The 27,476-nt window shown below is 33.6% G+C and overlaps 1 protein-coding gene across 4 annotated transcripts in view; it reads right to left on the bottom strand.

The window, feature by feature from the left end:
* Positions 1-27,476, bottom strand: part of CCDC85A (coiled-coil domain containing 85A) — a 230,184-nt gene that overhangs the window by 4,842 nt on the left and 197,866 nt on the right. The window contains exons 4-6 of one of the 4 annotated variants that reach the window (XM_074206537.1): positions 10,785-10,919; positions 5,023-5,142; positions 474-572 (exon numbers count right to left, since the gene is read on the bottom strand). The exons of 2 other annotated variants lie outside the window; for them this stretch is intronic. In XM_074206537.1, the coding sequence (XP_074062638.1) occupies positions 474-572; positions 5,023-5,142; positions 10,785-10,919 (354 nt within the window). The remainder of the gene's footprint in view (positions 1-473; positions 573-5,022; positions 5,143-10,784; positions 10,920-27,476) is intronic. One more of the 4 variants, XM_074206545.1, reaches the window with a different exon arrangement.

Here is a 27,476-nt window from a genome sequence, read left to right as displayed (position 1 = left end):
TTTTGCAAAATAATATTCATAAAGATAATGATCATTTTCCTAGGATAATCTTAAATAGGAGTTCAAAAATTACAAGCTTAAAAATCATGTTCATCACTAAACAAGGAAGTGCTAAAAATTACAAAACAGAATCTATTAGAAATTTTGCTCAATAGAAATAAAATGATCATTAGTCCATGGGATATTACCATTTTGGATAATCAGTGAAGAGATACTGAAAAAGTTTCATAGATGGCTCTAACATACAGACCTTGCAAATCATTTTTGATCTAAATGTTTTATGATAAGATTACTGTTTTCATAAATGCTCCAGAATCAAATGGCAGATGAAACAGAGGGTAACTGGTTTTATTTTCATATAAAATTTAAAAGGCATTCTGTCAGCATTTTTTAAAAATAGGTATTCATGGGGCAATAACTTGGTTATGATGAGGCTTCAATACAGAATACAGAATTAAGCACATAAAACTTACATTGCACATTTCTCTGACTATAGCTTTTTCTGTCTCACTAAGGTCATGGTCAAACTCTTTACCCTGTTGACGATCTATATTTTCCTGAACATCCAAGACCTGGATTTGTTGAGAAAGAAAAATAAATTTCATCTGAAAAAAGAATTAGTTTGTTAGGTATAAGTAAAAACATTAAGGAAATCTACCTTTGTAAAACATTCTGTAAATTGTGAAGTTACCTAACTCAAATATTCTGAAACCCATACACTTTGAATACATATCTGTACATTTTTCCTAAATCAATTATTCATAAGTTGTCTTCACAATTTTTGGATAATATATAGATGTTCTTTTCTATTCATGTTCAAAATATCTAAACTAGATCATTACCTTGATCAAAAAGATAGCCTGATGGCATTAACCATTTGCAAGTGTCTATGGTTGAATGTCTCATTGTCATAATGATCGATGCAATTACTCTTACCCCATGAATGTTATGTGGACATAGACAATGTAAGGATAGGCTAGAGTATTTGTGAGTCTACTTCCACCAGGGACCACTAGGAATTGTCACAACCCAGGAAGATATACTTAGGAGTTCTAGTGAGATATATGTTAGTCTTTTCCATTAGTGTGTGAGAATGTGAAAAAGTACATTTGTGTGTGTGTGTGTGTGTGTGTGTGAGTGTGTGTGTGTGTGTGTGTGAGAGAGAGAGAGAGAGAGAGAGAGAGAGAGAGAGAGAGAGAGAGTTCATGCCTTATATAGTCTATAAACATATTTTCCCAAAAGCCAATATGATGCCAATACTGGACTGGTATTTCCATTGCATTCAGGTCTGCTGTCTCAAAAATTGATAATAATTCCCTTACCCACATTACAACTATGTAATCTACACTGATTAATAAGAGAGAGAGTTGAAATAAATGAGCTAGGCATGAAATAGTTCATTCGTGCATTGCATTGCATTGATATTTGATATAATGATATAATGAGCAATTCAATTATAGCATATATTATGGGAATTCAGAAATCACCACTTTCTCTACATGTGTCTGTTTCTTTAATGTAGAAAAAAACAATCAAAGAAGTAAATCAAAATCTGACACCTCATATATCAGATAAGAATTGTTCTTATTCTTTGTACCTTTATAGAAAATGATTGTCTTTTCTCGGTGAATATTCATAGAAAGCTTGAAGGGCATGGTGTTTGAGACTTTTCTCCTACCTATTTGATTTGTAATATACTCCGGAGAGGTGCACTTCAAATCAGTTAATTTATACTAATGAATTGAAGCCCTGATTAATAGCTATCATGCATTTAATAAGCAAGACATGACTACAGTATCATTAAGAAGGGGCTAATTTCTCATTCAGCTCCTCACCCTCACACTCATACTCACTCAAGCACAGAGATCCCTTTGAGGTCAATAAGGAAAACAAGTCCTTAGAGAACAGGGAGGAACATGAGAAACTAGGCCCTAATTCTAATTATTTTTGTTGAGAAGAGGAAAAAAATTCTTCATAGATCAGTTCTAATGCAACGATTTCTGAAAGCAAAAATTGTCAAATGGCAACCTTTTAAAATTTATGTTTCTATATGCAAGTATATTTCCTAATTACTTAAATACTAAATCAAAAACATTTCCTTTACACATTTCTGTTTCCCAACACACTTCTTGCAAAAGAAAAAATAAATTTTATATTCAGTTATTTATTCAATAAACCCTTCAGCTATTCAATAAACAATACATTGTTCAGTATAGACATTAACCAATAACTTAGACACAAGTCTAACTAATTAAAACATATAATTTTATAAGATACTCAAATGTGTTTCCCTAAATTACTCCCTCTCTTGAGATAAAATTTTATATGATAATTAGTGGGCTAATTGAAGGGAAAATTAAGGAGACCCTTTTTTAACCTTTCCTTACCCTGCAAATTAGTCCATACCATTAGTTTCCATTCACAGAAGAAGAATTAGGAAACTTGTCAAAAATTACAATACCAAAACTGCTGCTCTTTAAAAAATTATGATCATGGATATTTTAAATATAATCCCAAATATCTTAAAGGGAAAAACTCATTTTTTAAAAGTTTGTGACCAGACCCTCCAAAGTTTATATATTATGGTATATTTTATATTTCAAAAATGTATTTCAAAGAGCTCTTATTTCATTTAATGAACTACTAGCCAAAAACCTTCACATTTGTATTCTAAAAGGTAATGCAATAAGCATGATGTCTGTCAGGCATTCAGAAAACAAATATATATCCATACAGATAAGTAGACTTTTGGAAGGGGTTGAAGGTGGGGGAGGAATTATTCTGGATCTGTGATTTCATTAGCATCAGGGAAAAGTCATATTATAGAAATTCTCTCCATTAAGGTTGATCAGCAACCTTCTCTGTAACCTAGAATCTTAATATCCAGGACAGTGTCCTTTATGCTAAGGATTTATTTCCTGACAGTATATTACAATTCTATCATTACCTTCAGAAAGATCTCCTGTACTATCTCAAAGAAAATCTGAATCCTTTTTATTACTCATATGAAGTTCTATCCACTTTGGGAATTATCTATGGTATGAAAAGCAAATCTTGTATATGACCCAGTATAATTCTGTTATTAGCAGGTGTGCACTTTAGGACAAGGAAAACTTAATTAGGAGGGCAAATCTTTGCCAAATATAAATTATACAATACCCTCTAAAAAACAAATATAAATTGTGGGGGAATCATTCACTGTTCTGCAGTATCCATGCCATGAAGGATGATTATCTATTCCTTAATGATAGATTTTCATTCTAATGAGAACAAGTATAATGATGTAGAAGATTTTAGGAAAATCTTCATCTTTTCAAAAAATAATAAATCTTTTACTCTTTGCAAAACCCTTAAAGTAAATGAAAGGCTGATTCTTCCTTTTCCAAGGCTCAGGAAAATAAAATAAAGAGAAAGACTTATTTGCTATAGGCCACACTATGAGTCAAAGAAACCATTAAGTAGGTGATAAAATTTAATCCCATTCAATAGGTGCCTGTTAAGATTGCTCAGTTTCCAAGCAAAATATTAAGAAATCTTAAGAAAAATTTTAAAAAGTCTTAATTTTTGAGTAATACCTACCATCAGAGAACAAATTCATAATTATATAATTGTGATGATTTTTTATTACTTTCAAGTGCCAACCACAAGTAAACCCTCAATAAAATTCTGTCCTTATGCCTCATCCAAGCATGAAAGTGATCCTAGCTTCTTAAGAGTTATGCCAGGTCTGAAAGACCTTATCAAGGTTGAAGCCTTCAGGTATGGGTACAGAGAAGTGTGTCTGTGAACAAGAAACTTAGCTAAATTCACAGATGCTTATCACCACAATGGCTACCAGCATATAAATTTTTGAGCCATTCAACATTCTATGTTGTACATGGTTTCCAATCTACTTCACTGGAGAGAATAATGTACCAAGGGAATCTCAGATTCATCAAATGTTGAAGTATAATAAAATAAATAAGACAAATGTTTCCTTGTGTATGTTTTTCAAATAATAGATAAGAAAGATTCTGTAATTGTTGTATCAGGATAGCAGCCTTCTACTACTGACCTTTTCTAAGTCTATAAGCTAGTCCATAAGGGCAGAATCCATATTCAAGGAATTTCAGGGCTCTGTATCCTTAGCATTTGGCATAGTTTCTTCCACAAAGCAAGTATTTAATAAATATTTGTTCAATTGAAATCTACCAATCTCTTAAAACAGTTTGTATAAATAGTATATTAAATTATAATTTATATTTTAAATAATTATATCATTGTATATCATTATATAATTATAATAAATATGGCAAATACTAACTTATATAATTTAATATAAATTAAAATATATATAAAATATAAATATTATATCAAACCAATAATTTTACTTAGTGACTGCATCATTCCCCCTCCAACTCCAGAAAAAAACAAAGGTTAAAATCCAAATTTTCATATATTCTTAACTGAAGATTTATGAAATTTTTGCATATTTGCTATATGAGATTTAGTGTTATGAAGATAAATGGAATTTCAAGTATATTTGTGGATTTATTATCCCCATTTGAAGAGGGCTTTTCTTTTGTTTGGTTATGTCTTTTAAAAAAATTCTTTGTTACATGGGATAGAATTGGGGAATAAGTGATTAAAGGATATGTGGAAGGCAAATATGATGTCATATTTTAATAAAGTACAATATCTGAAGACATCCATGCCACATACATTACACATATAAATAACAATCTTTTACACATACATATGTATATGCACATCAGAACAACTTTGATGCATGTAGATATGGATAACATTACTTTTAACAGAGAGATAATAATGGGGATTCCACAATACCTCCAAAGACAAAATTTCTTTATTCAAAAAAAAAACACTCATCTTTGAAAAAAAATTCAAAAATTAAAATGTTTAAACTAAAAGAAATAAAAATATCTATGGATACAGTAAGACTGTGAGAGAGGAAATCACACTGTGGGGAAGAAGTCAAGCACAACTGAAATTCTAGATGTATGATTGTGTGCTGTTGTTTACCTTAAGAGTATGTACCACTGGTTCAGGTTGCTGAGAAGGAGTGGTATGTCCGCTGAAGCTAGCTGCAGAGGTGGGTGAACTGTTATTCCCATCAGCCCCTGATGGCAACCTAAAAGAACCCTTAGCAAAAAATCAACAACTTTGTTATTAAACAAAAGTCGTTTATAACTAATTAAGCAGATTGTCATTGTCATTGTCATATTCAGTTTTGCTGACAAATGAGGATTTTTTTTCATTTGAGAAAGATTTTAAAAAACCACACTATGACTTGTTTCTGAATTATAACAATTCTTCTCATTAAAATATACTTGTTTCTTGCATGGCCAACAAGAATACTAAGCCAACAGCTCATCTTCTGCACTTCTGAATGCCATCTCTAATTTACCAAAGAGTACAGTTGCCACCCCCCCAGGAATGACCATTAAGAACATTTCAAGAAGGTTTTTTTTTTTTAAATACCTGAAGTGATTCTAAAACAGAGAATTCATAAGTTGCTCCACAGTTCAGCTAAAACAACTAAGTCAGCAAGTCAAATGCCATATTATATACATTTCAGAAAAATGCATACACACCATTTTTTTTGTATTGAGGAAACTGGGTCTGTTACAAAGCATTACTTAGGAAGAAAAAAAATTTTGATGGTACATTTTTCCTCCTCTCAGATTTAACTAAGCACCACACAATTTTGTTTCAGAAAAACCCTCCTGTCTCCTCATCTGGACTTAAAAAGAAAAGAAACAAAGACAAAGGCTCCTGAACATATGTTTGGGTTTGTGGCTTTTTATGTTATGGCTGAATAATTGAAGGTATGGACTCTATTTGTTTTCCCCATGATGGCCAGGATCTGACGCTGCCAGATAGCAAGGAATCATTTTTCTAGGGAGTACATGCATTTTTTTTCCTAGGGATAACTGGAAGAAAAGCTCATGGGATCATTGTATTTAGAGCTAGAGAAAAACATAAGAGACATTTAGTCCAAATAGGAAAACATCCCTGCTAGTCAAGTATTCACTTAGAAAATTTTTAAATATCACTATTTTTGTGGGTATTTATTTATTTTGTTAAAAGCCCAAATATATTTTAATCAGATTCAAGTGTACCTGGGAGTTTTACCACAGACCATGAGCCATGAGTTTGATACCTCTGAATTCCATTCCCCTCATTTTACAGAGAATTCACAAGACAAGAAGGGGATAAGAAAAGCAATTGGCCCACCACCTCCGGAACTAGTGTCTAGTGGAATTGTTTTTTCCATTCTCTTTTATGGCGGCCATCACTCCCCAGGGAAAGACTCAAGCTCATTTTTATTTCACTGAATAAATGATTCTTCCAAGTCCTAGAATAATACTAATAAACAACTTTTCTTTAAAATTGATTCTGTGATGCTAGCTCTTCCATAAGTACCAACTGGAGTCTAGCATTTTTTCTCTTCTTTGGTTTTGGTTGTTGTTGCTATTATTCAAGTGCAAAAATCATATTTCAATATAATTAGTTTCCTTTGTAATCCTCAGCATCTTACTTTTGCATTTAATAGCACTATTCTGCAAAGAAGTTCATAGTTTTCACCCAACTACCAAAAGAAGTATACAGAGACAAACAATTTAAGAACCCCTCATAGATTAGAGGTGGAATATATCATAGATTTATCATTTATCACCCCATTTTAGAGATGAAGAAACTGAGACCCATAGAAATTGAGTGACATGAGTACATCATGATCTGATAGATCCAATATTCCCAAACCCCCACAGCAGATTGGTAAATGCAATGAAATGCCCAAAGCCTGAAGGGATACTTACTAGCACCAGCTTGAATTTTATATCTGGGATAAAGGGAGTAATTGTATAAAAGGACCCTTTTATGTAAAGGCTATATATATATATATATATATATATATATATATATATATATATATATATATATATATATTATATAATATATATATACTTGGAACATGATGACATTAATTGCAATTTATTTACATCTGCATTTCTATACTGTATGCTACATTTTTTTCTATATACTATATTTTTGTTTATACTCTAAACCTAAATTTCTACTCCCAACTCCTCTTCCCATCTCTTCCTATATGTTTGGAAGCTTCCTTTGGCATCTAACAATTCAATCAAGGGCATTTCCATTTACTATTGCTGTTCCCCACCCCAAATTTTGGAGCCATATTTATCCTCTAAACCATGGATTCTTAATCTTCTTTGTGTGTGTGTTTGTGTGTGTGTGTTTGTCTGTGTGTGTGTGTGTGTGTGTGTGTGATGTATACCTTGCATTCCAGTAAAACTTATAGATTCCTTCTTCCCAAAATAAAAATTTTAAATGCATAATATAAATTATTTATCATTGAAAGGGAAACCAATTATATTGAAAATTAAAGATATATTTTCCCCATTTAAGTTCATTGAACCCAAATTAAGAATCCCTGCTGAAACCCTTCACATTATAACAGAAAGTGCTATGAAAATATAATGTTTTCATTTCTGGTTCTTCTTATATGCCTCATTTGCAGACAGTCACTATTTGAAATATGGGACTGATAATTAAAAAAAAACTACCATACCAAAGGTTCATGGTACTAGACATTATCTAGAATACATGTAATTCAAACCAGGGTCCCCCCACACCCACTCATACACGAAAAAGTTGTAATAATCTTCAATTACAGTTAAGATAGAATCACAAATTTAAGCTTAACTGTAATTTTTTTTTTAAATTTAAGATTCTTTTACCTTCCTTTGTGAATTCCATCATTTCCTGAAGAATACAATTCATTCCAAAACTGAAGAGGTAGCTAGATATGCAGCCCCATTCTCACAGCAGAATTCCATCCCTACTTCCATGGTACTTCCTCCCTCTAAAGCAGGTGATACTTTATCTCAATGTATGAACTTTTTTTTTACTATTTTTATAACTACATTTCAATATAATTTACTTCCCTTGTAATTTTATGTATTTTATCTTGTGCATTTTTAAAGGATTTAAACCAAGAAGAGGTCCATAGGCTTCACCAGATTGCATTTCAATGTAATTGATTTCCCTTGTAATTTTATCTTGTGCATTTTAAATATTATTCCAAGAAGAAGTCCATAAACTTCACCAGATTACTAGATTTTTAACAGAAAAATGTTAAGAACTCCTGGTCTGAAGAATGCTCTCCTCCCCCACAAGTTCTATAACCAACCTGGTTGGTTGGGATTTATTTGTTAGTAGAGCAGAGAAAGCATAGTTGAGTTATAAGGAATGAACATGTAGCAGCTACTGCCAATTTTTTTGAAAGTATACCAACGTCTGCTACTTGGAACGTATTTAAGGTCCATTGCTATATGGGACAAGGAGAAATTGAACTTTTCTCATGTATCTGAAAACAAATCCTGAACCTACTGCATATAAACCATGTAGTCCTTGAAGTCCGTGGACAAAGAACAGTCCTATGGCAGTGCCATGATGGTCAACTGCATATGTTCTTGATAGTGTAACAGTATCCAAAAATCTTACACCCATAGAGCACTCTACATCTAACACATACCTTTTCCTTATTCTATCCCGTCCCAAATGATAAACCAAAAGGTGCTGATACAGTCCTATAATTTCTATTACTGAGAAAGTGGTACTGCTGAGACTGAGCCTTCTGGAGCTACCATAGGGTTAAAACTGATAGATGTTCACAATAAATCTGGCACCAATAGAGAGAGTTCTTTGGACAGAGGCACCAAGATGCTGAAACAGGAGTGAACTGGCTCATAACAGAAGTAAAACAAGTCAAATCCATGCCAAGCATCAGCTAGCTATAAGTGGCCACTATTCTTCCAGCTTGGTTGAGATAGGAAGTCCCAGTCTCAAATTATAAAGAAGAAGAAGAAGAAGAAGAAGAAGAAGAAGAAGAAGAAGAAGAAGAAGAAGAATGATGATGATAATGATGATGATGATGATGATGATGATGATGATGATATTTTAAGGCATGTTAGTTTTGTCAAACTCTCTAAAAGTGTATGGATACTTACTCTTCCAAATGAATGGAAGTTAAGGAGATTTTGAAACTGAGAAAGTAACTGCTAGACTTTAGAGCTGGAAGGGAAGGAGGCATAGTGTCTACTATGAGCCAGTTACTGCATTAAATTCTTCATAGATATTTCATCTGAAGTACTTTCCAGATATCATCTAGTCCAATCTTGATATATAATAAATGAGGAAACTAAGACCAGAGAGATTAAGTGATTTGCTCAATGTTCTATATGATGGAAATATCGAAGCAGGCATGTGAATTCCAGTTTTCTGACCTTCAGTTCAGCATTTCTATTGGACTACATACTACATCCAACCCTCTCTAAAAGCTTGAATGTTTTGAAAAATAATCATAGAACAGGTTATGCCTGTCTATCTTGTTTTAGCTCTTCTATTTTTTTTTAAAAAATAAAGTTTGAGAAGTCATGTTTTAGAATTGATTGTAGGGAAAAATAATTCAAGGGTGACTACAAATTCCAAATTTGTCTCAAGATGCCTGTCCTTTCCAATCAACAATTGCCAAATTCAAGGATGGATCAATTTTCATATTTTATGATTTTATAGGAGGTATCCAAAATAATTTATTATAAAAGTTGTAAAATTATTTGTGGTTGTTTGGTTGTGTCTAGACTTTTTATGATCTTATATAGGGTTTTCTTGACAAACTGGAGTGGTTTTCCATTCCTTTTCCAATGAATTAAGGCAAACAGAGATTAAATGATTTATTCAGGGTCACACAGCTAGTGAGTATCTGAGGCCAGCCTTGAACTCAAGTCTTCCTGACTCCAGGTCCAGAGCTGCTTGCTAGAAAAAATAATTCTATCATATTTGCCAATGGCACTTTATTTTAGCTTTTACTAAATCTTTATTAAAATATATCAAACTACATGTTTGGTAGATTCAGACTGACATTCATAGAAATGTCCAAATTCAAACATGTTATAAGAAAATTTGTGTATTGTTACATATATGAGCCTTGATCAATGACATATTTTATACAGTGAAATATCGCTACTAAAAAGAAAGCATTTGATTTTCCCTTAAAATTATTGTAATGAGGTAACAAGATATAACATATTTATGAGTTTATATATAAATATATATGAGCATATACATACATTAATATGTGTACACTAGAACCTAACATGTGTATGTGTATACATGCATATATACACACATATGTGTGTATGTATGTATATGCTAGATTCTAGGGTGCAAACTAACAGGCCCACAAAAAAAAGACAGCTCTCCTATAATCAAACAAAGGTCTCAATCAAAACTGAATAACCTATTCATAACTCTAGTCCTGCATGCCTTCATGATATATGTAGCCACTAAGGAATTTATTTATCTCCATATAGCTATTAATTTAGGATGGTCTGGGGAAAATATAGAAATCATTAAGAGCTGTCTGCAAAGTTATGGAAATCCATATTCATGTACATTAAACTACTTTGGGGTAAATTTCAGATTGGTGATTTTCTTGAGCAATTTTAATTATCAACTTTTATTCTAAAACTCTAAAAAATTCACAAAGGGTAGCATCTTCAAGAAAATAAAATATCTATGTCTTCTCTGACCCCCTCCTCCCATCCATAAGTGAAATCCAATACCAAACATTCTATTTGTACTGAATTTCTCTCCACCCCCACCCCCCAACATACCTCTGTCTCTAGCAAAGGCAGTAGCAGCAGTAGCTGTCTAATTAGGCAAAAGCAACTGCAGCCAAGAAACTCTTCTTCACTCACCGGGTAAGTGGGCAGGCATCTTCCTATTCCTCGGCACCCCTGCCACCACAGCCAGACCCGCCGGGCTCTGGACCCCCAGCTTTTTTCCATATTTGAGCTGTTTCTAGTTGGAGGTTGCCTTCTATTCTGGGTTTCCTTATATTTGGAACAATATGGTACAATCACTCAGAAAAATACTGTGTCCCACGTTTTAATAGATCATATAGAACAAGTATATTAATAATGAACACCATAGAAAGGCAAGCCTATAACACGCACCTTTAGTCAGAAAAAAAATTGAAAGCACTGAAGCCATATACATGCTTTTCATGAAAGGAACTGTTGAATTATTTGAAGATTTAAAAATGCAGGTTTAAAAACACAAAAATATTTGAGGTCAATTTACAAAATTAAAATATTATCATGTGTGCATGTTATAGGTGGTGAATTACCATACTTTAAAATAATTAAATCTACTTAATTTCAGAAGTTTTCATAATTAAATGGTTTTAAATAAAAGAATGTTTGTAATGACTATATAAAGCTTTCCATGATTTTTAACATCCATATCAATGTGATTAAAATTGATAAACTTTCTTATTTCCTTCGCTTTCCTATTGGCATGATTATAAATGGAGATGAAAATACATTTTCAAATTTCTGTTTTATATAAGAGATATACAAAATGTCTAAACATCAGTCAAATTTCTATTTTTTGATGGAGTTGTTGCTGGAATGATCATATTTAACTGACATGCAAAGAAAATCCAAAAAATATAATTCTTGACCTACAATTTCAAGTTTCTCTTTTACTTTGATCTGGAGTCCAATATCCATAATAAATAGCCAAATGAACTAATTTATGCATGATTTCCCTCACCTAAATCTCCAGTGGCAGAAGTAGGTCTCAAAAAAGTAGAGAACAAAAGGCACATAGATCCTTGAACTATAAGAATCACAACAACAAAATATACAAACAGGTTGTAAACAGTCAAGACCCTCTAGATGATGAGTTTATTATAAGGCCTGATAATGCTTTTCAAAAGTATTTTGAAGGGCAGCTAGGTGACTCAGCGGATAGAGTTGAGGACCAGCATTCCAATGTGATCTCTGACACTTACTAGCTATGTGACCCTGGGCAAGTCTCTTAACCCATTGTCTCAAAAAAAAAACCCCCAAAAAACAAAGTAAGCACTTTGAGAAATTAAGGATGTTATTCTGCTTCTTTATTTCCTTAAAAGTATTTCTGTTCCATGAATAGTACCCACCATTCTATATCTTCTATAGATAAAATAATAAAGAGCACAATAGATGTTATGTTTTGAGTTGTTTATAATAAACAGCAGTGCAGCCTTTTTAAAATGATATAAAATTAGCACCCACTGAGTAAAAAGGAAGATAGTATATATTTTCATCCTAACTATATTTGCCATGTTAATATGACAAAATTGATTTGATCTATTTTAAATTACTGATTAGTGTGGCCAATTCAGCCATTGTGATAGTCATCAAGCTTTCAGGTGACACATGGGGTTTTTTCCCCCCATCAATAAATATCAGCTTACATCATCATCAGAAAAAAGGAAATGAAGATTATGGTACTTTTACGTCTTTCATATTAGTTGTGGAAGATCTTGTTTTCAGTCTCTATCTCTTATGATTTATCCTTTATCATTAAAACAACCAAGCAATTAATTTTAAAATAAGAAGGAATCCTTTATTCATCAAGTGAAAGATATACATTTGGAGTCAAAGGACTCCAACTACCTGTATGACCTTAAGACATTTAACTTCTCTGTCTCAGTTTCCTCATCTGTAAAATGAGAAGGTTGAACATGATGGATGATAACTGCAGCTCTGTATAGTTCTAAATTGATGATCTTATAAAATTATTGAAATATAATGAGTAACAATGGTTTGCACACCATAGGCACTTAAATATTTTTTATAGAAGAATGGCAACATAAATCTTTGAAGATTGTCAGTACTGTTGTTTTTTGTCCATATTTTATTCATTGTTGTCCCTGGTCATTTTAAGTAGTTTAAATAGAATACTAAATGTTTCAGAACTTGTATCCTATCTGCTAATAAAGGATTTTTTTTTAACAACTATCAATTAAAATCATGACAAATTCTTGCCATCACCTTTCTATATTAAATGCAGGTTGGAGCTTCAAAAGAATGAAATGTTATATATCATTTAAAGACAATTTTAAGTGAAAATAATTTCTAGTACCATTTAAAAAGCATAGATTTTCTTATTAGCACAAGCTGATTTTATTTATGGAGCTAAAAAGAAAAGTTTTGTTATTATTTCAAAGACTACTGAAGCAATGTAGTACTAAGAAAAGGAGACTAAATTTTAGTCAAAAGCCACGAATCTGAATTTTAGTTTCTAGATTTACTTCTATGTCTGTGGTCTTGGATTAAGTATGTTAATCTCTCTGGGTGTCTGAGAAAAAGTAAGGGATTAGACTAGAAGGTATATGAACCCTTTCATCTCTATATCTATGAGTCCATGAGGGGTTTCACATTGCTGCCCTTCATAAAAATTACAGTGTCAACTTTGAATGTGTTACAAGGAATCCTGGTAAGAAATATTGATTTTTGCTAATCTAGTCATCCAATTCTTCTTGTAATTAGGGACACTCATTGTAGGACTTCCATACCAAGATTAATAGGATCCATGACCATTTTCTCAAGAATGGAACCCTTGCTTCACACAGCTAGTATATGTGTGTGTGTGTGTGTGTGTGTGTGTGTGTGTGTGTGTGTGTGTGTGTGTGTTTCAGAAGGATTACAATCCATTTGATCTATAACCAGCACATTGCCCAGTCACTGGTGGCACAATAGTTAAAGCATTAGACTTTAACTTTCTGATTCCAAGGTCAGGAAGTCCTGAGTTCAAATGTGACCATAGACACTGGCTAACTGCACGACTCTGGTTAAGTCACTAAACCTCTGCTGTTTCAATTTCCTCAACTGTAAAATGGGGAAATTAAGAGCAGCTACCTCACAGGGTTGTTAGCAACAAATGAGATTATATTTGTAAAAGCCTTTAGCCTAATGCATACAACAGGCATCATATAATTGCTTATTCCCATCTGCCCTCCCACTCAGCAGAGGACTTCACTTCTTTTACTGAGAAAATACTGAATTCCTTCTCCCCTATACCTCAGGATTCATGTATTTCATGTGCAAATTTTTCCTCCATTAAACCAGCCTCTGACAAAGGCATCTTTACTTGCCACTTCATGGAGAACCTGTGAAGCATTCTTGTGTATTTACAATTTCTTTTCTTTTATCTTCTGGATTCACTTGCAGAGATAAATGATAAAACCAGTATTATGCAGCTTATCTAGTAGTATTCCCAAAAGACTGCCACTAAGCAACAATCTCACATGTATGGTACCATCAATTCAGTTCCTCTAGCATAGGCATTTTTAAATACTTTGGCCACATAATGAGAAGATTGGATTCATTGGAAAAGACTGATGCTGGGAAAAATAAAAGGCAAAAGGAAAAGGGGACAGCAGAGGAGGAAATGGGAGACATCACAGAAGTAACAAACATGAACTTGAACAGACTGGCAGATAGTAGAAGGCAGAAGAGCCTGGCATGCTATGGTCCAGGGTATCATGAAGAATGAATATGACTGAACAAAACAAAACAAAAACAACAAAAGTATAGGGCTTCTAGCCCTTTTTGTGTAAAAGTCTATGGAACCCCTTCTCCAAATAATGTTTTTAAATACATGAAAAAATTGTATTAAACTTCAGTTATCAATTTTTAAATTGACAAGTTTTTGTACTGCATGTTAACAGAATTACCATTAGTTTGTCACTGAAAAAGGACCTCACAAATACAATATCAACAATTAAGTTGATGTTTATACATACTCTGAAAATAAAGGGATTCTTTAGACTCACTGTTCCTTTTCTGCTATTCTGTCACCAGTAGTACAAGAGCAGAATTGAGCCTCACAAGATTTTAAATCGTTTTATATTTTTCATCATTTCTCAAATTAACCAGACCAAAGAATTCATCATTAGTAACCAAATATTTTTTTAATAAAATTTTCTCTCAATTGTCTTTTTTTCCTAAAAGGAAAGACCACTGTATTGAACTTCCTACTTCCTATGCACAAAAGAACATTTTTAATTGACTAGGATAGCATAAAGGATCTAATAATATACAGATTTACCACTTAGAAACAAAATCAAAACACTAATGCACTTGGAGCAAAAATCAGAAACCCAAGCCCATCTTCTATTATATGAGGCCAACTTTGGAAATTGGAACATCGATCGACTGAAGCAGTTTCCTGTTACTTAAGGATGCTTAATTTTTTATAAGTCTTCTAAAACTTAGTCAAAAGTGAGGTGCAGTCTATTTTATTTCATGATGTATTATAAGCCTAGGATGAAGCAGTACAGGGAATTAGCAGCTTTTTCCTTTATTGAAGGCCAAGAATAAGTATTAGCCTTTAGATTATTGGTAAAAAAATTGGTCATTTTTTAAAAAAGCAATATTATTTTCATCTCAGTCATTATTTTTGTAGGTTATAAAGTCTCACTTGCATAGAACCTTGATCCAAAGATTACTGGTTATTGGTTTAAGGACATCTAAGCTATTCTTAATAAGAAATATCCATGTTAAACAAATCAAAATAAATGTATTCAAATTCTGGAGGAGAACTTGAATTTTTTTCTGACTTTATTAATATGTATTCCAATAAATGTATAATGAAAAAATAAACTATTCTACCAACTTAATTACTGTCACAAGACCAAGAATATACATAGTATTTTGCTTTTCAAGAAAAATATTTTGTCTACTGATCTTGGTTTAACTCTTCTTTATTCAAATACCAGAACTATATGTTTGGAAAATTGAAACATTTGAGTTCAGATCATAATTCAATAAGACATAATTTTGCACAGGAAGAGAGATGATAATCAGGAGAAGAGAAAGATAAATATTAGACTTCTTGCCTTGCAACTTCTTCAACCCTTTTCATGTGTAGAGGTATTCAAATAATTGTATTTTTTAATAATTATATAGATCTATATTTTATATAATGGATTTTTAGTTGAAGTTTAAGAATTTGACAGGAAAAATTAGACATTATGATCAATTTTCCAAACAATAAAATTGAACAACTAAAATTAAGTGGTTCAATGTACTTTACATATGCTAAAGTGAAACCCCTTGTCTGGGATTGATAAAGTTCTATTAAAATAATAAGAATAAAAATAATAGATTTATGTAACTCCTACTATGTGTCAAGCTATTTTTTTCTTTTCATGGTTTTGAATCAGATTCAATCACCTCATCAGTTAATCATCAGTTATAAACCACAAAATCTCCCTTCCACCTCTATCGAGAATGTCTCCTTGAAATATTTGGCTATCCCTGCTATACTGAGTCCCATCCCCCCACCCACCCCCATGTGAAACCCAGCAGTAAGATACTGTCTTCCAACACAAGGAATGCAATCCTTTGATCAGCAATAGATTTCCTTACTAGTGATATATTGATGGATTAATAACAAGTCAAGCCAAGCCAACTAGCATTATAAAACACCCATTGTGTTCAAGGTACTTTGCTAGGTACTGTATATACAAACATTAAAGAAAAATAGCCCTTACCTTCAAGAAACGTACATTCTGCTAAGGAATGTAACATGCATGTTTTCACTTATAAAGAGAGAACACACTAATACCTAAAGGGGGCAGGAATGGTTTCTTGGAGGAGATGAATACAAGATGATCTTGGAAGGCAACAAGGAGGTGCTATGAACAGAACTGGGCTTCTACTATACTGAGGAAGACCTAAGTTCAAATCAAATATTAGTTATGTGACACTGCTCAAATCCCTTAAACTGTTTGCCTCAATTTCCTGAAGTATAAAATGGGGATAATAATAATAATAATAATAATAACATCTATCTCCCAGGACCATTATGCAAATACAAATAAGATACAATTAAGGAGGTACTTACCACTGAGACTAGTAACAATATAAATAGGAATAAATAAATAGTGCATGAATAAATTTATTAAACGGGTACGTAATAAATTCGTATTTCCTTCCCTTCTTTATTAAAGGAACCTAGGGATTCTAAAAGGCAGAGATCAGTAAGGATGGGAGGCTGCCCATGCACAAGAATAACTGCAGAAAGTATATTGCTACATTTGGGTATTTACAAATCAAGAATTTAGTAACTTCTGGTGAAGAGACTATATTAAAGGTACTAGGAATAATGAAGTTTTCTAGAAATCATGAATTTGTTATTACAAATTGTAATGTTTGACAGCCATAGTACAAATTACCCCAGTAAGGGGAATTTGGATGAATGGGAAATTGGTATGCTTCATGGAGATTTTGCCTTCATACTAGCAGCTAAGGGATGATGGAATTTTGTAATACTGAAGCATTGTTTACCTTCTTAAAATGGTCTTGGTGTAGTAAAAATAAGAGAACCTATTTGGAGTTTTAATGTCTTTGAGTTATCTGCAATAATCTCCATCTTCATAATGAAAATATTTAATTAAGTAAAGTAATTTTCCCTTAACTTCTGAGAAAAGAAGATGGGGTTAGGGGATATTCAGTATCTATTGCACAAGTTGAAACTTGAAAAAAATTGAATTAAAGTCAATTTAAAAAATATGAATATCAAAAGGTAAGAGTTTTATAAAAATTAGAATAAGAATCAAATCACAGAAAAAAGCTCAATGAATGAAATTTATAATTTATAAAGACTAAAATATAAATAAATTTTCCCTTTATAACAAGAATAAGACAAATTAATAATGAGAACAATAATAAATATCTTGTGAAATCACATATTGAGCAAAAAAATGTAAAATATGAGTAAGGTATTTATGTCTTTCCTGTTTCAAGGGAATTTGTTATCCAAATAAAAACACTAGAAGCAAAAAAAAGAGTGTAATGACACTAGCCTCCGGAGAAAAGGAGTATGAGACTTCTGAATTACTTCTTCCACAAGTCTGACACAAATACTAAATATTTACAAAGTTGTTTATCAAGAAAAAACCAAAAATAAACTAGGCTTTAAACCTGAAAAGGGTTTATGTTTAAAAAAGACCAAAGAGCAGGGAAATTAATGCCAGCATTATATAGCAGCAAGAAAAAGAAAAGACCAGTGTCAATCTGAGTTTGTTCATTAGAAAACTGAGATAAAACATGTAAGTGGTTCTATTTCATAATTCTCAGACAATTCAAATTACTTCCAGGAATGATATAAAGATGTGGGAAGATTCAAAGTTATGGGAAAACAAAAGAACACATTGCAGTACTGACACTGGCATCCTTAACTCTCAGTATCATTGAGATATTTGCATTCTATTAGGATTTAACTAGTTGGCACTTAGAGCCATTAGAGCTATATACAGCAAATAAAAGAATCATTCTATGATCTCTCATGTACTATCTTTCATAAGACCCTAGAGCTAGAGGCAACAAGAGTAGACCTTTACCAAACAAGCTGGACAAGAAGTTGGGACATTCACAGACAATTCACAGCTGCTGTTCATCCTTTCCTCTCTGCCCTCTTCACAGGTGTAAAAAGTTGAAATCATTTTAGAACCACTGGCCAAATACTTAGTTTCCATTTCATTCATTCATTCATCCATCCATCCATCCATCCATCCATCCATCCATCCATCCATCCATCCATCCATTCATTCATTCAAAAAATATGTTAGAATCTTCACAGAGTGCTGCACCAGGATCTTAGCAGTTTTCTACCATAGTGGGACATTTGATCACTAGACTACCTCAGTTGATAACTTCCAGACAAGGTATTTTAATTAAAATAAGGCCACAATTGGCTTCCAAGTCAATCATATTCCATCCTAAAAGAAATTTTTGATACACCTCATCAAATACCTCAATAAGCAGTTTAAGTCATTCCTATCAAGTTTGGTCCTTGATGGGAATACAAAATAATTGAGTAATGCCTTTTATTGATGTGGCAGAAAATATCTATTTGGCATAAGTTCAGCTTCCCCACATGGTTCCATCTCACAAACATGCACCAATAAATGAGAAACTGAAATCAAGCTGATATCTCTCATTAACATCAATACCACATCTATAGGACATCCTTAAAGCATAAGACAAATAAATGAAATATAGGAGTTAGGGTTGTCAACAGTGATAGCAATAATGAAAGCAGAAATAATGACCATCTTTATAATCAAAGTTAATCAGAGTTAAGATTTGAAAAGGGAGACATTATATAGTTGGGTTTAGACATCTAGGTAATGTAGTCGATAGAGCACTGGAGTTGGAGTCAAGAAAAATGTGAGTTTGAATCCTGCCTCAGAAACTTAATGGCTGTGAGGTACTAGGAAAGTCACTTAATCTATCCCAGCCTCAATTTCCTCATTTGTAAAATGGAAGTAATAATAGCACTGATCTTAAGGGGTTGTTGTGAGGACCAAATAAGATAATATAGGGGAATTATGTTGCAAAATATTATAGCATTGTATAAATGCTAGCTACTATTATTGCAAGTGGCTTAGAAGAAAAATGGATAAAAAAACGGATTTGAAAGAAGTCATGTACATGACTTCTACAATACCCTCACGAACACCTTTGTTAAAAAATAAAATATCCTATTAGTAAAGTGATTATTCATCAAGAATTTAATCACTTCTAGGTACTATGAGAGAGGTTTCAAGATAGTTTGCCAGAAAAGCAAATTCAAAACTCACTCTTACTCCTTTAGAAGTAAAATCATATTTGCCTTACTGAAACCATATTTGCTAAGGTAAGAGGATAGCCTTTCAAGGGTCCAGGGAAATAAATGTAGAATATTCTATGGTATAGGATGATTTGTTTCTTCCTGACTAGGCAGTGATAGTCACCTGATTATCTTCAGTTGAGCTATATGCCTCAGTTTCCATATCAAGTCTCATTTCCAGGAAAGAAAAATGAACTTCTGAGATAAGGTAATAGAATATTGAAGTTGGTAGAGATATTAATAATTACCTAAGCTAACCAGCTACCTGGAGCATCAGTTTCAAGGAATGAGAAGTGGCAATGATAATGAAAAAAATAGTTCTACCCTACTTACCCTTTATACCAAAAACAATAGTAATGAACTAGCCTGGTTGGGAAATAACTACTTTTATTTCCCCTGTGACTGCTCAAAAGGGACATTTTGAAGATTAAAATTGCAGCCTCTGGAACAAGGGGACTATAATAATAGTATCACACTTATGTAGCATTGTATAGACCAATTTCTTCACAATATAGAGGGATAGATAATAAAAAAAAATAAGATTATCTCCATCTTTCCTTTGATGAAAAATATGGTTTTTAAGAATATAAGTGACTTGTCCTGGTCAGCTAGGCAATACATGAAGCAAGATTCAGTCTCAGATTTCCTAGCTCCATGTTCAATATTCTATACCAAATTATCTCTCTAAAGCGAGGGGGACTGGAAAAAGTACATACTAGCACGTAATCTATGTCCTCAACCTAAAATTTGATTGCAGTTAAACATCAACCTATATATTAGGTACTTTTGTGATAACATCTGAGTAGTTTAAGTATCAGACACACTGAATTTAAAAAGTAAACAAAACAAAACTAAGAATCTTTTCTCTAAGTCAACAAGGAACAAGCTATCTAGTCATTATCTCTAGTGGGTGGTACAGTGGACAAAACACTGGACCTGGAGTCAGGAAGTCAAATCTGGCCACAGACACTAACTATATGACACTGAACAAGTCACTTAACCTATTTGCCTCTATTTCCTCAATTATAAAATAAAGATGATATTAAGATAAAGATATATAAAGATATAAAGATGATATTGTAAGATAAAATGAGATATTTGAAAATATTTTACAAACCTATTATCTAAATGCTGGCTGAAGAGTATTTTAGTAACTCAAGAAAATGAAAAAAAAATCAGAAATTGACCAGCTGTGTCCATACTTTGCTACCCAGCCCTCAGAAAATTACTTGTCTTCACCTCCAAAACTGTGAGCATATCAACTTTTTACGCGGTGTTAGTTGAAGGAGGATGACTAATAAAAAATTTAAATAAGCACTTTGGAAGCATTAAGTGCTATATAAAATGTTTGATAATAATAAGGTTTCTATCAGTCAACATCCAAAGCATTAAAAACACATTTGGCTCACACTAAACCCTGCTGTTCTCCTCCTCCTATCTTGGCTCCTGTGTTGTCATTTAGCTCCAGTTATACATTATTTTCAAGCTGGTTCTACATCTCCAGGAAATATACTAGAGGAGTATTTTTCTAAAAGTATCCCATAGATAGGGGATGGATTGTGAAGCAGTTAAAGAGTGATGGAACCATTTTCCCCTTCTGCAAATAGACCTCACAAAATTTAGGTTTATGGACTAAAGTAACCCATTTCACAAGGGCCAAATGAAAATCGAATACTGTTGGGGAGAATTGGCATTTTACAGATAATTTACTTAATTCTAAACTATATTCTCATCCTTTTCAGAAAATAGTTGGTGTCACTAAAGGGAAAAAGAGGGATTTTATTTATTTTTTTATTTTTGCCAATCTCAGAAATGCTTTCATTTCCTATTTTATTCATAAAGCCTCCTGGGAAGGAACTGCCAGTTGGATTGGAGCGGTTTACAGCATTTCAGGAGTTCTTGTTCTTTTCAAGGCAGCCACATTGTACCAAAGAGTTTAAAGTAAAGCTTGCTGTTTGCTAGCTCTGGCATTCTCTCCATGACATGCAAGAATAGCCCAAACACAAAAGTTATACAGTCAATCACTCCCCAAGGGAAATGAGCACTCAGCACAAAGACATGCTTCAGAGGAAATACAATTTTCCTCCCCACTGGGTACTCCAGCAATTGTAACCCGATAGATGAAGTTCTTACCTTTTCCACAATGCAAGACTTTTGCTCTTGCATAGACCCTGTTCTTATACTCCTATTGCTTTAATTATGTGTCTACTGACATAAGTCATAAGCCTTCTACTATTTTCTGGATCCACATTTTCAAATGTCTGCCCATTGGACGTGCCTACCTGGCTGATCCACTCACTGGCATCTCAAACTTTCAGATACTTGGAAGCATATCACATCCTTCCTCACGATTCTTCTCTTATCAAGGGACATAGTAACTACTCAATAAATGCTTGTTGATGGTTCAACTGGTCTCCACTTAACCACCCATGCAGCGAAGGAATTAAAGGGAAGAAGAATGGAAGGTAAGCAAGGAGAGAGAAGGAAAGTAAAGAGTGAGAGAAGGAAGGGAAGATGGGAGAAAAGAGAGGGAGGGAGGGAGCTAAGGAGAAGAAAGGAAAGGAGGGAGGGAGAGAAAAGAGGAAGGGAGAGAATGAAGGTAAGAAGGGAAAAAATGGAGGGAGGGAAGGAAGTTAAGGAGGGAGAGAAGGAAAGTCAGAAAGGAGAGAAAGAAGGAAGGAAAGAAGGAAGGGAAGGAAGGAGAGAAGGAAGGTAAAAAAGAGAAAGGATGGGAAGGTGGAAGAAAGATAATGAAGATAATAAAGGAGAGAAGAGAGGGAAGGAGAGAAGGAAAGTAAGGAGGGAGAGAAGGAAAGTACAGAGGGAGTGTAGGGAGGTGAAAAGGAAGGTAAGGAGAGAGAGGAGATAAAAGGGAGAGAAGGAAGAAAAGAGAGGGAGAGAAAGAAGATAAGAAATGGAGGGGGGGAGGAAGGACATATTTTTTAAGTTAACATGGGCTGTTTTTAACAATACAGAACAAAACACATTACCAAAAAAGTCCCTGATATGAAGGACCATATATTCTAAAATAGGGGAGTTTTTTTCTATGGAGTTAGTGAGATAGCAAGAATGTCCAATTAAAATATCTTTTTCCTGGAAAACAAAATGGCACTTCCCAGAGATGATGTGAATCTGGGTGTATAAGCCCTACTGTACTTTGTCCTTGTCACATCATATCTATAATACTTCGTTCAGTAATGGGCACTATATTTTAAAAGATTCAACAAAACCCTTTTGGTCAGCTCTAACATTTAGTCAAGCTTCAGTTTGTATTAGACTCTCACTTTCCTGGTGCTGTTATATAACCTTGCCTCTTCCCCCCACCCCACCCTTAGTTACCTTCCCCTGGCTTTCATCTCTTATCTGTATCTTTTTTAGACTGTGAATTCTTGGATATACTTCCTGTGCAGTCACAGCTATTTCTGGGGCCCCCTCCTTTTATGCTTACTCATCACATCCAGCCAGCCGGCATCACCAGAATGTCACTGTTCTACTCTTTATCGTCTCCGATCCCTTCTCAGCTTACTTTCCCTAATAATGTGTCTGTAGATTTCAATGACAGCTTTTCTTCTCTGGTTCATTCTGCCAATGCCTACTTTGGAGAGAGAGTAAAAAGCTATTTCTTTGTGCAGTCTCATCACATCTTGGTGATGCTCATAGGAGAGTTCATCTGAAAATAAACAAGAACTAGTTTTTTCCCCCCCCACAACCTATAATGTCTCTCTTGGGGATTCAAGGACTAATCTACAGTGAAATGAGGCAATGAACAGTGACAGCAAGGAGAGTATCAAACAAAGGTAGGTTAGTTGCCTCTTGACAAAATGAGGAGCATAAGCCATGTGCCTTAAATACTAATCAAAGCCCTAGAAGACAGCAAGTAGAAAAATGAAGAAACAATCTGATATCAGATTTGAGCATCCTGCATTGCTTTTAAGACCAATGAAACCTGCAATGGTTAGAAAACCACTACAGCTTCCCATAGGATGCAAGTAGAATGATTAATAATGGACAGAGCAGATAGACCATTTAATTCAGCTTAATTTTATATATTAGGGAACTGAGAACTAAAGAAATGAAAGGGGGGCAGCTAGGTGGCATAGTGGATAAAGCACTGGCCCTGGAGTCAGGAGTACCTGGGTTCAAACCCTGCCTCAGACACTTGATAATTACCTAGCTGTGTGGCCTTGGGCAAGCCACTTAACCCCATTTGCCTTGCTTAAAAAACCTAAAAAAAAAAAATGAAGGGTATTGTCCAAGACCATAAGAATAGTAAAATAAGTGGCAGAACCAAGATTTAAATCCAGACAGGTCCTCTAAAAGATATCCTAGTGGATCGAAAGTTGAGCTTCAAGTCAGAATGACTTGAGTTCAAATCCTACCTTAATGTGTAAAACTTGAAAGATTATGTAATTTCCCTGAACCTCAGTTAACCTGTAAGCCTCCCTCAAGCTTTAAATCCATGAACAAATAAGCTGTAAATCAAGTTGCCAGTTGCTTCTCTTAACTATGAGAAACAAAATATGAAAAAAATATTGCCTAAATACTTAACAGAGGAAATATTTATAAAGCTATCTCACCCCTTGCACATGATCTGGTACTAGTTACAATGGTCTTGACTATATAATTCATGTAATTTAAATGAGCTCCTACTTAAAGATTATCCACATCCAGTTCACTCACTCTAATCCACTTCCTAGGTGTCAGAAGCACAGTAAAATTTCTCTATTTCTAACTAAGAGGAATCAATGAAATCAATTATTCCATGGGTTAGAGTCTTTTACCAAAATTAAAGCAAGGCAGTGATATAAATAGATACTGGCAGGATAAAGCAATAGATTTATTAAGAGGGGGCAATTTCTCCCCAACATCACTAACACTGCACTCACAAGTGATCTCTCAATAGATAAATCTAGTGATCATTTCTCAGTCCTTATGCTCCTTGATCTTTCTGTAGCCATTGTAGAATTGGATCACCATTTCTTCCGGCAAACTGTCTCCCTTATTTGTTTTAGTGAAGCCCATTTTTCCTGTTTCTCCTTCTACCTGCCGTGTTTCTTAAATTCTCTGCCTCTCTTTTTCATCTTCCTGCCTAAGTTTGGAAACCCTATTACATTCTGTCTCAACCCTCATTTCATCCTTCTCTCCATTCTCAGCCTTATTTATCTCAAAGAGAAATAACATCCCCCCCATCTGTCTTTCCTTTCAAATCTAAGTCCTAACTCCAAGATTAGCTATTCCAGGGCTGCCTTTTCAAAGGCCTTAAATCCCTTCATCTTCTTTATATTCCATAAATCTATGCCTCCTCTCCCCTTATTGTTATTTCTCTCATTGCTATCACCATCCTTCTAAGTCATTCAGGTTCATAACCTCAGAGTCATACTAGAATCTTTATTCTTCCTCACTTCTCCTATCTAATCAGTTGATAAATCTTGTAGACTTTACCTCCATGTCCCAGACACTGCTCTGACAAGACAATCGTTTCCCTTAAGCCCTCATCATCTCTTATATGAAACATTGTCAGAGTCTCCTACTTGGACTCACTCTTTGTTCCATAGTCGCCAAACAAAACTGACCATGGAATTCTTCTGTCTAAAAAGTTTCACTGGCTCGCTATTGTCCTTAAGATAAAGTACAAACTCCTCTTTCTGGCATTTAAACCTTTAAACAGTCAGACTCAACCTGAATTTCCAAACTGAAATCATATTAATCCTCCCCCCTCACATAATATAATTTAATCAGACTTTGGCAAAGTTGCTACTCTCCATGCACAACATTCAATCTCCTACCTCTGTGTCCTCTATGCCAAGATTATACCCTTTCCTCACCTGTGCCTCTTAAAATCTAAATTCCATTAAAATCTCACTTCTGGTGCCACCACCTCTTACCTTAGGCCTTTCCTGTTCTCTCAAATCAGTAGTTCCCTGTTCCTAAAATTACCTTGTATTTATTTCACATGAATATTTTATCGATTTATTTGTATACTGAATTATAGCTAGTTGGCACAATGGTTAAGAGTACTAGACTTGATTTAGACATGAACTAGCTGTGGGACCCTGGGCAAGTCTTTTAAAAGTTTTCATCAACTGTTAAATAGCATGAAAGCAGCCCCAACCTAGCACAGATATTGTGAGGAGTAAATGAGATAACTTATATTAATAAAGTACTTTGCAAATCTTAAAATACTATTTAAATGATAGTGATGATGATGATGATGATGATGATGATGATGATGATGATGATGATGATATGATGTGCTTTCCTTCCTGTAGAATGTCAGTTCCTCTAATCTAGGAATGGTTATTTTTGTCTCTGTATCTCCACTGCTACACCTTACTTTGTACATAGTAGCTGCTTATTAAATGAATGAATGATGGATGAAATAATGAGTAAATGAAGACCCAAGAAATGGCCATCCAGCCTTTGCTTAGAGACCTCCAAAGGCAGACTATCTCACCTTAGGATAGTTCTAATTCTCCTCCTCCTCAACTCCAGCCTCTCCCATTGAACTATGAGTACTTTGAATGGAACTTAAAGAAAGGCCTTAAAAACAACACTATCACTATTTACTATATTGAATTGAAAGTCAGATCATGTGTCAAAAAAAGTCAATGATTGCCTTTTAAAAGAAGAGTATCCTAACACAGTTATGATGATTATTAATATCTAACCTCAACTCAGATCAGGGGCATGACAAAGAGTAATGAAGAATATGGCTCAAATCAAAGAGGAAAGACCGAATTCATGATTTCTATATTACCTTTGTCTACAGTCTTTATTTATAAAGACTTTTGCAATTTCTTTTCAGTTTCTAGGACTCCAAAACTGTTAACTACTAAAAATTATAAAGACTAATGATCCCTACATGATTTATTTCTGAACCAAATTTATAACATTTATGATGTATTTTATATTTTCCTTTTCTGAGAATTTTACTGTTAGAGACACTTTGAAATTTCTAGGATGTAAAAATATTTAAGTAAAAAAACTATATATATATATATATATATATATATATATATATATATATATATTCGTTCTCTTAACCTATCAGGACATATCAGCCTGTATCTTGAAGACAATTGATATATATCTGGTTAGTAAAACAACTCTGGTTTTCTCTGGCAGTTTTATAGGCTTTTAGTATGAGTCTTATTTATCAGTTTTCAAGAACTTCAATTACATAATTACTTGCCATATTGCAATAGTCATTTTTGTCTTTCTTTTATTATTTCTTTCTTTTTTTTTAATTTCTCCATCCCAATACTTTTACTGTAGTTAAAGTAGTAGCAAGAGGTATATTAAGAATAATACTTATTTCGTATTCAAATGTCTTATTCCTATTACCAAGAGTAATGCTGATATTTCTATCAATAAAAAAAACAGCATTTTTAGTCACAACCCTAAGATGTTTCTACAGTTACTAGGAAAAGCAGAACAGTTCTTACCCTTAAGGCCTTTAAATTCTAATGGAGTCCACTATAGGTATTTTCAAAGATACTGACAAAGTATAGGGAAGTATCTTTAAAGAGAAAGGTATTAGCTACAGAGGTAATTGAAAAAGTCTCTACTTCAGAAGATAGGACTTTTGCTGAGTCTTGAAGGAAGTCAGAGATTCTAAGATACAGAAATGAGGAAGGAGAACACCCTTGATCTGAGCTTTCTATTGTAAAGCTCAATGAGATAATGGATGTAAAGCACTTTACACGCCTTACATGCTGTAAAAATGCCAGTTGTTATTAGTATATAGTCATCAGACCCAAAGTTCAGATGATGACTTCATTTTTGAGGTCAAATAATATATACAAAGTAATACAGGGGAGCATGCTCATAAATAGCCCACCTGACCTCTAAAAAAATTTAAAATGGATACACTGCACTTTTAAATTTAATTTGCTTTATTAAAATGTTCCTGTCTAAACAATGAACAAAACATTAAATCA

This window comes from Macrotis lagotis, chromosome 1 (assembly GCF_037893015.1).
Source record: "Macrotis lagotis isolate mMagLag1 chromosome 1, bilby.v1.9.chrom.fasta, whole genome shotgun sequence".
Lineage (NCBI taxonomy): Eukaryota > Metazoa > Chordata > Mammalia > Peramelemorphia > Peramelidae > Macrotis > Macrotis lagotis.
This window is presented reverse-complemented; position numbering and strand designations above follow the sequence as displayed.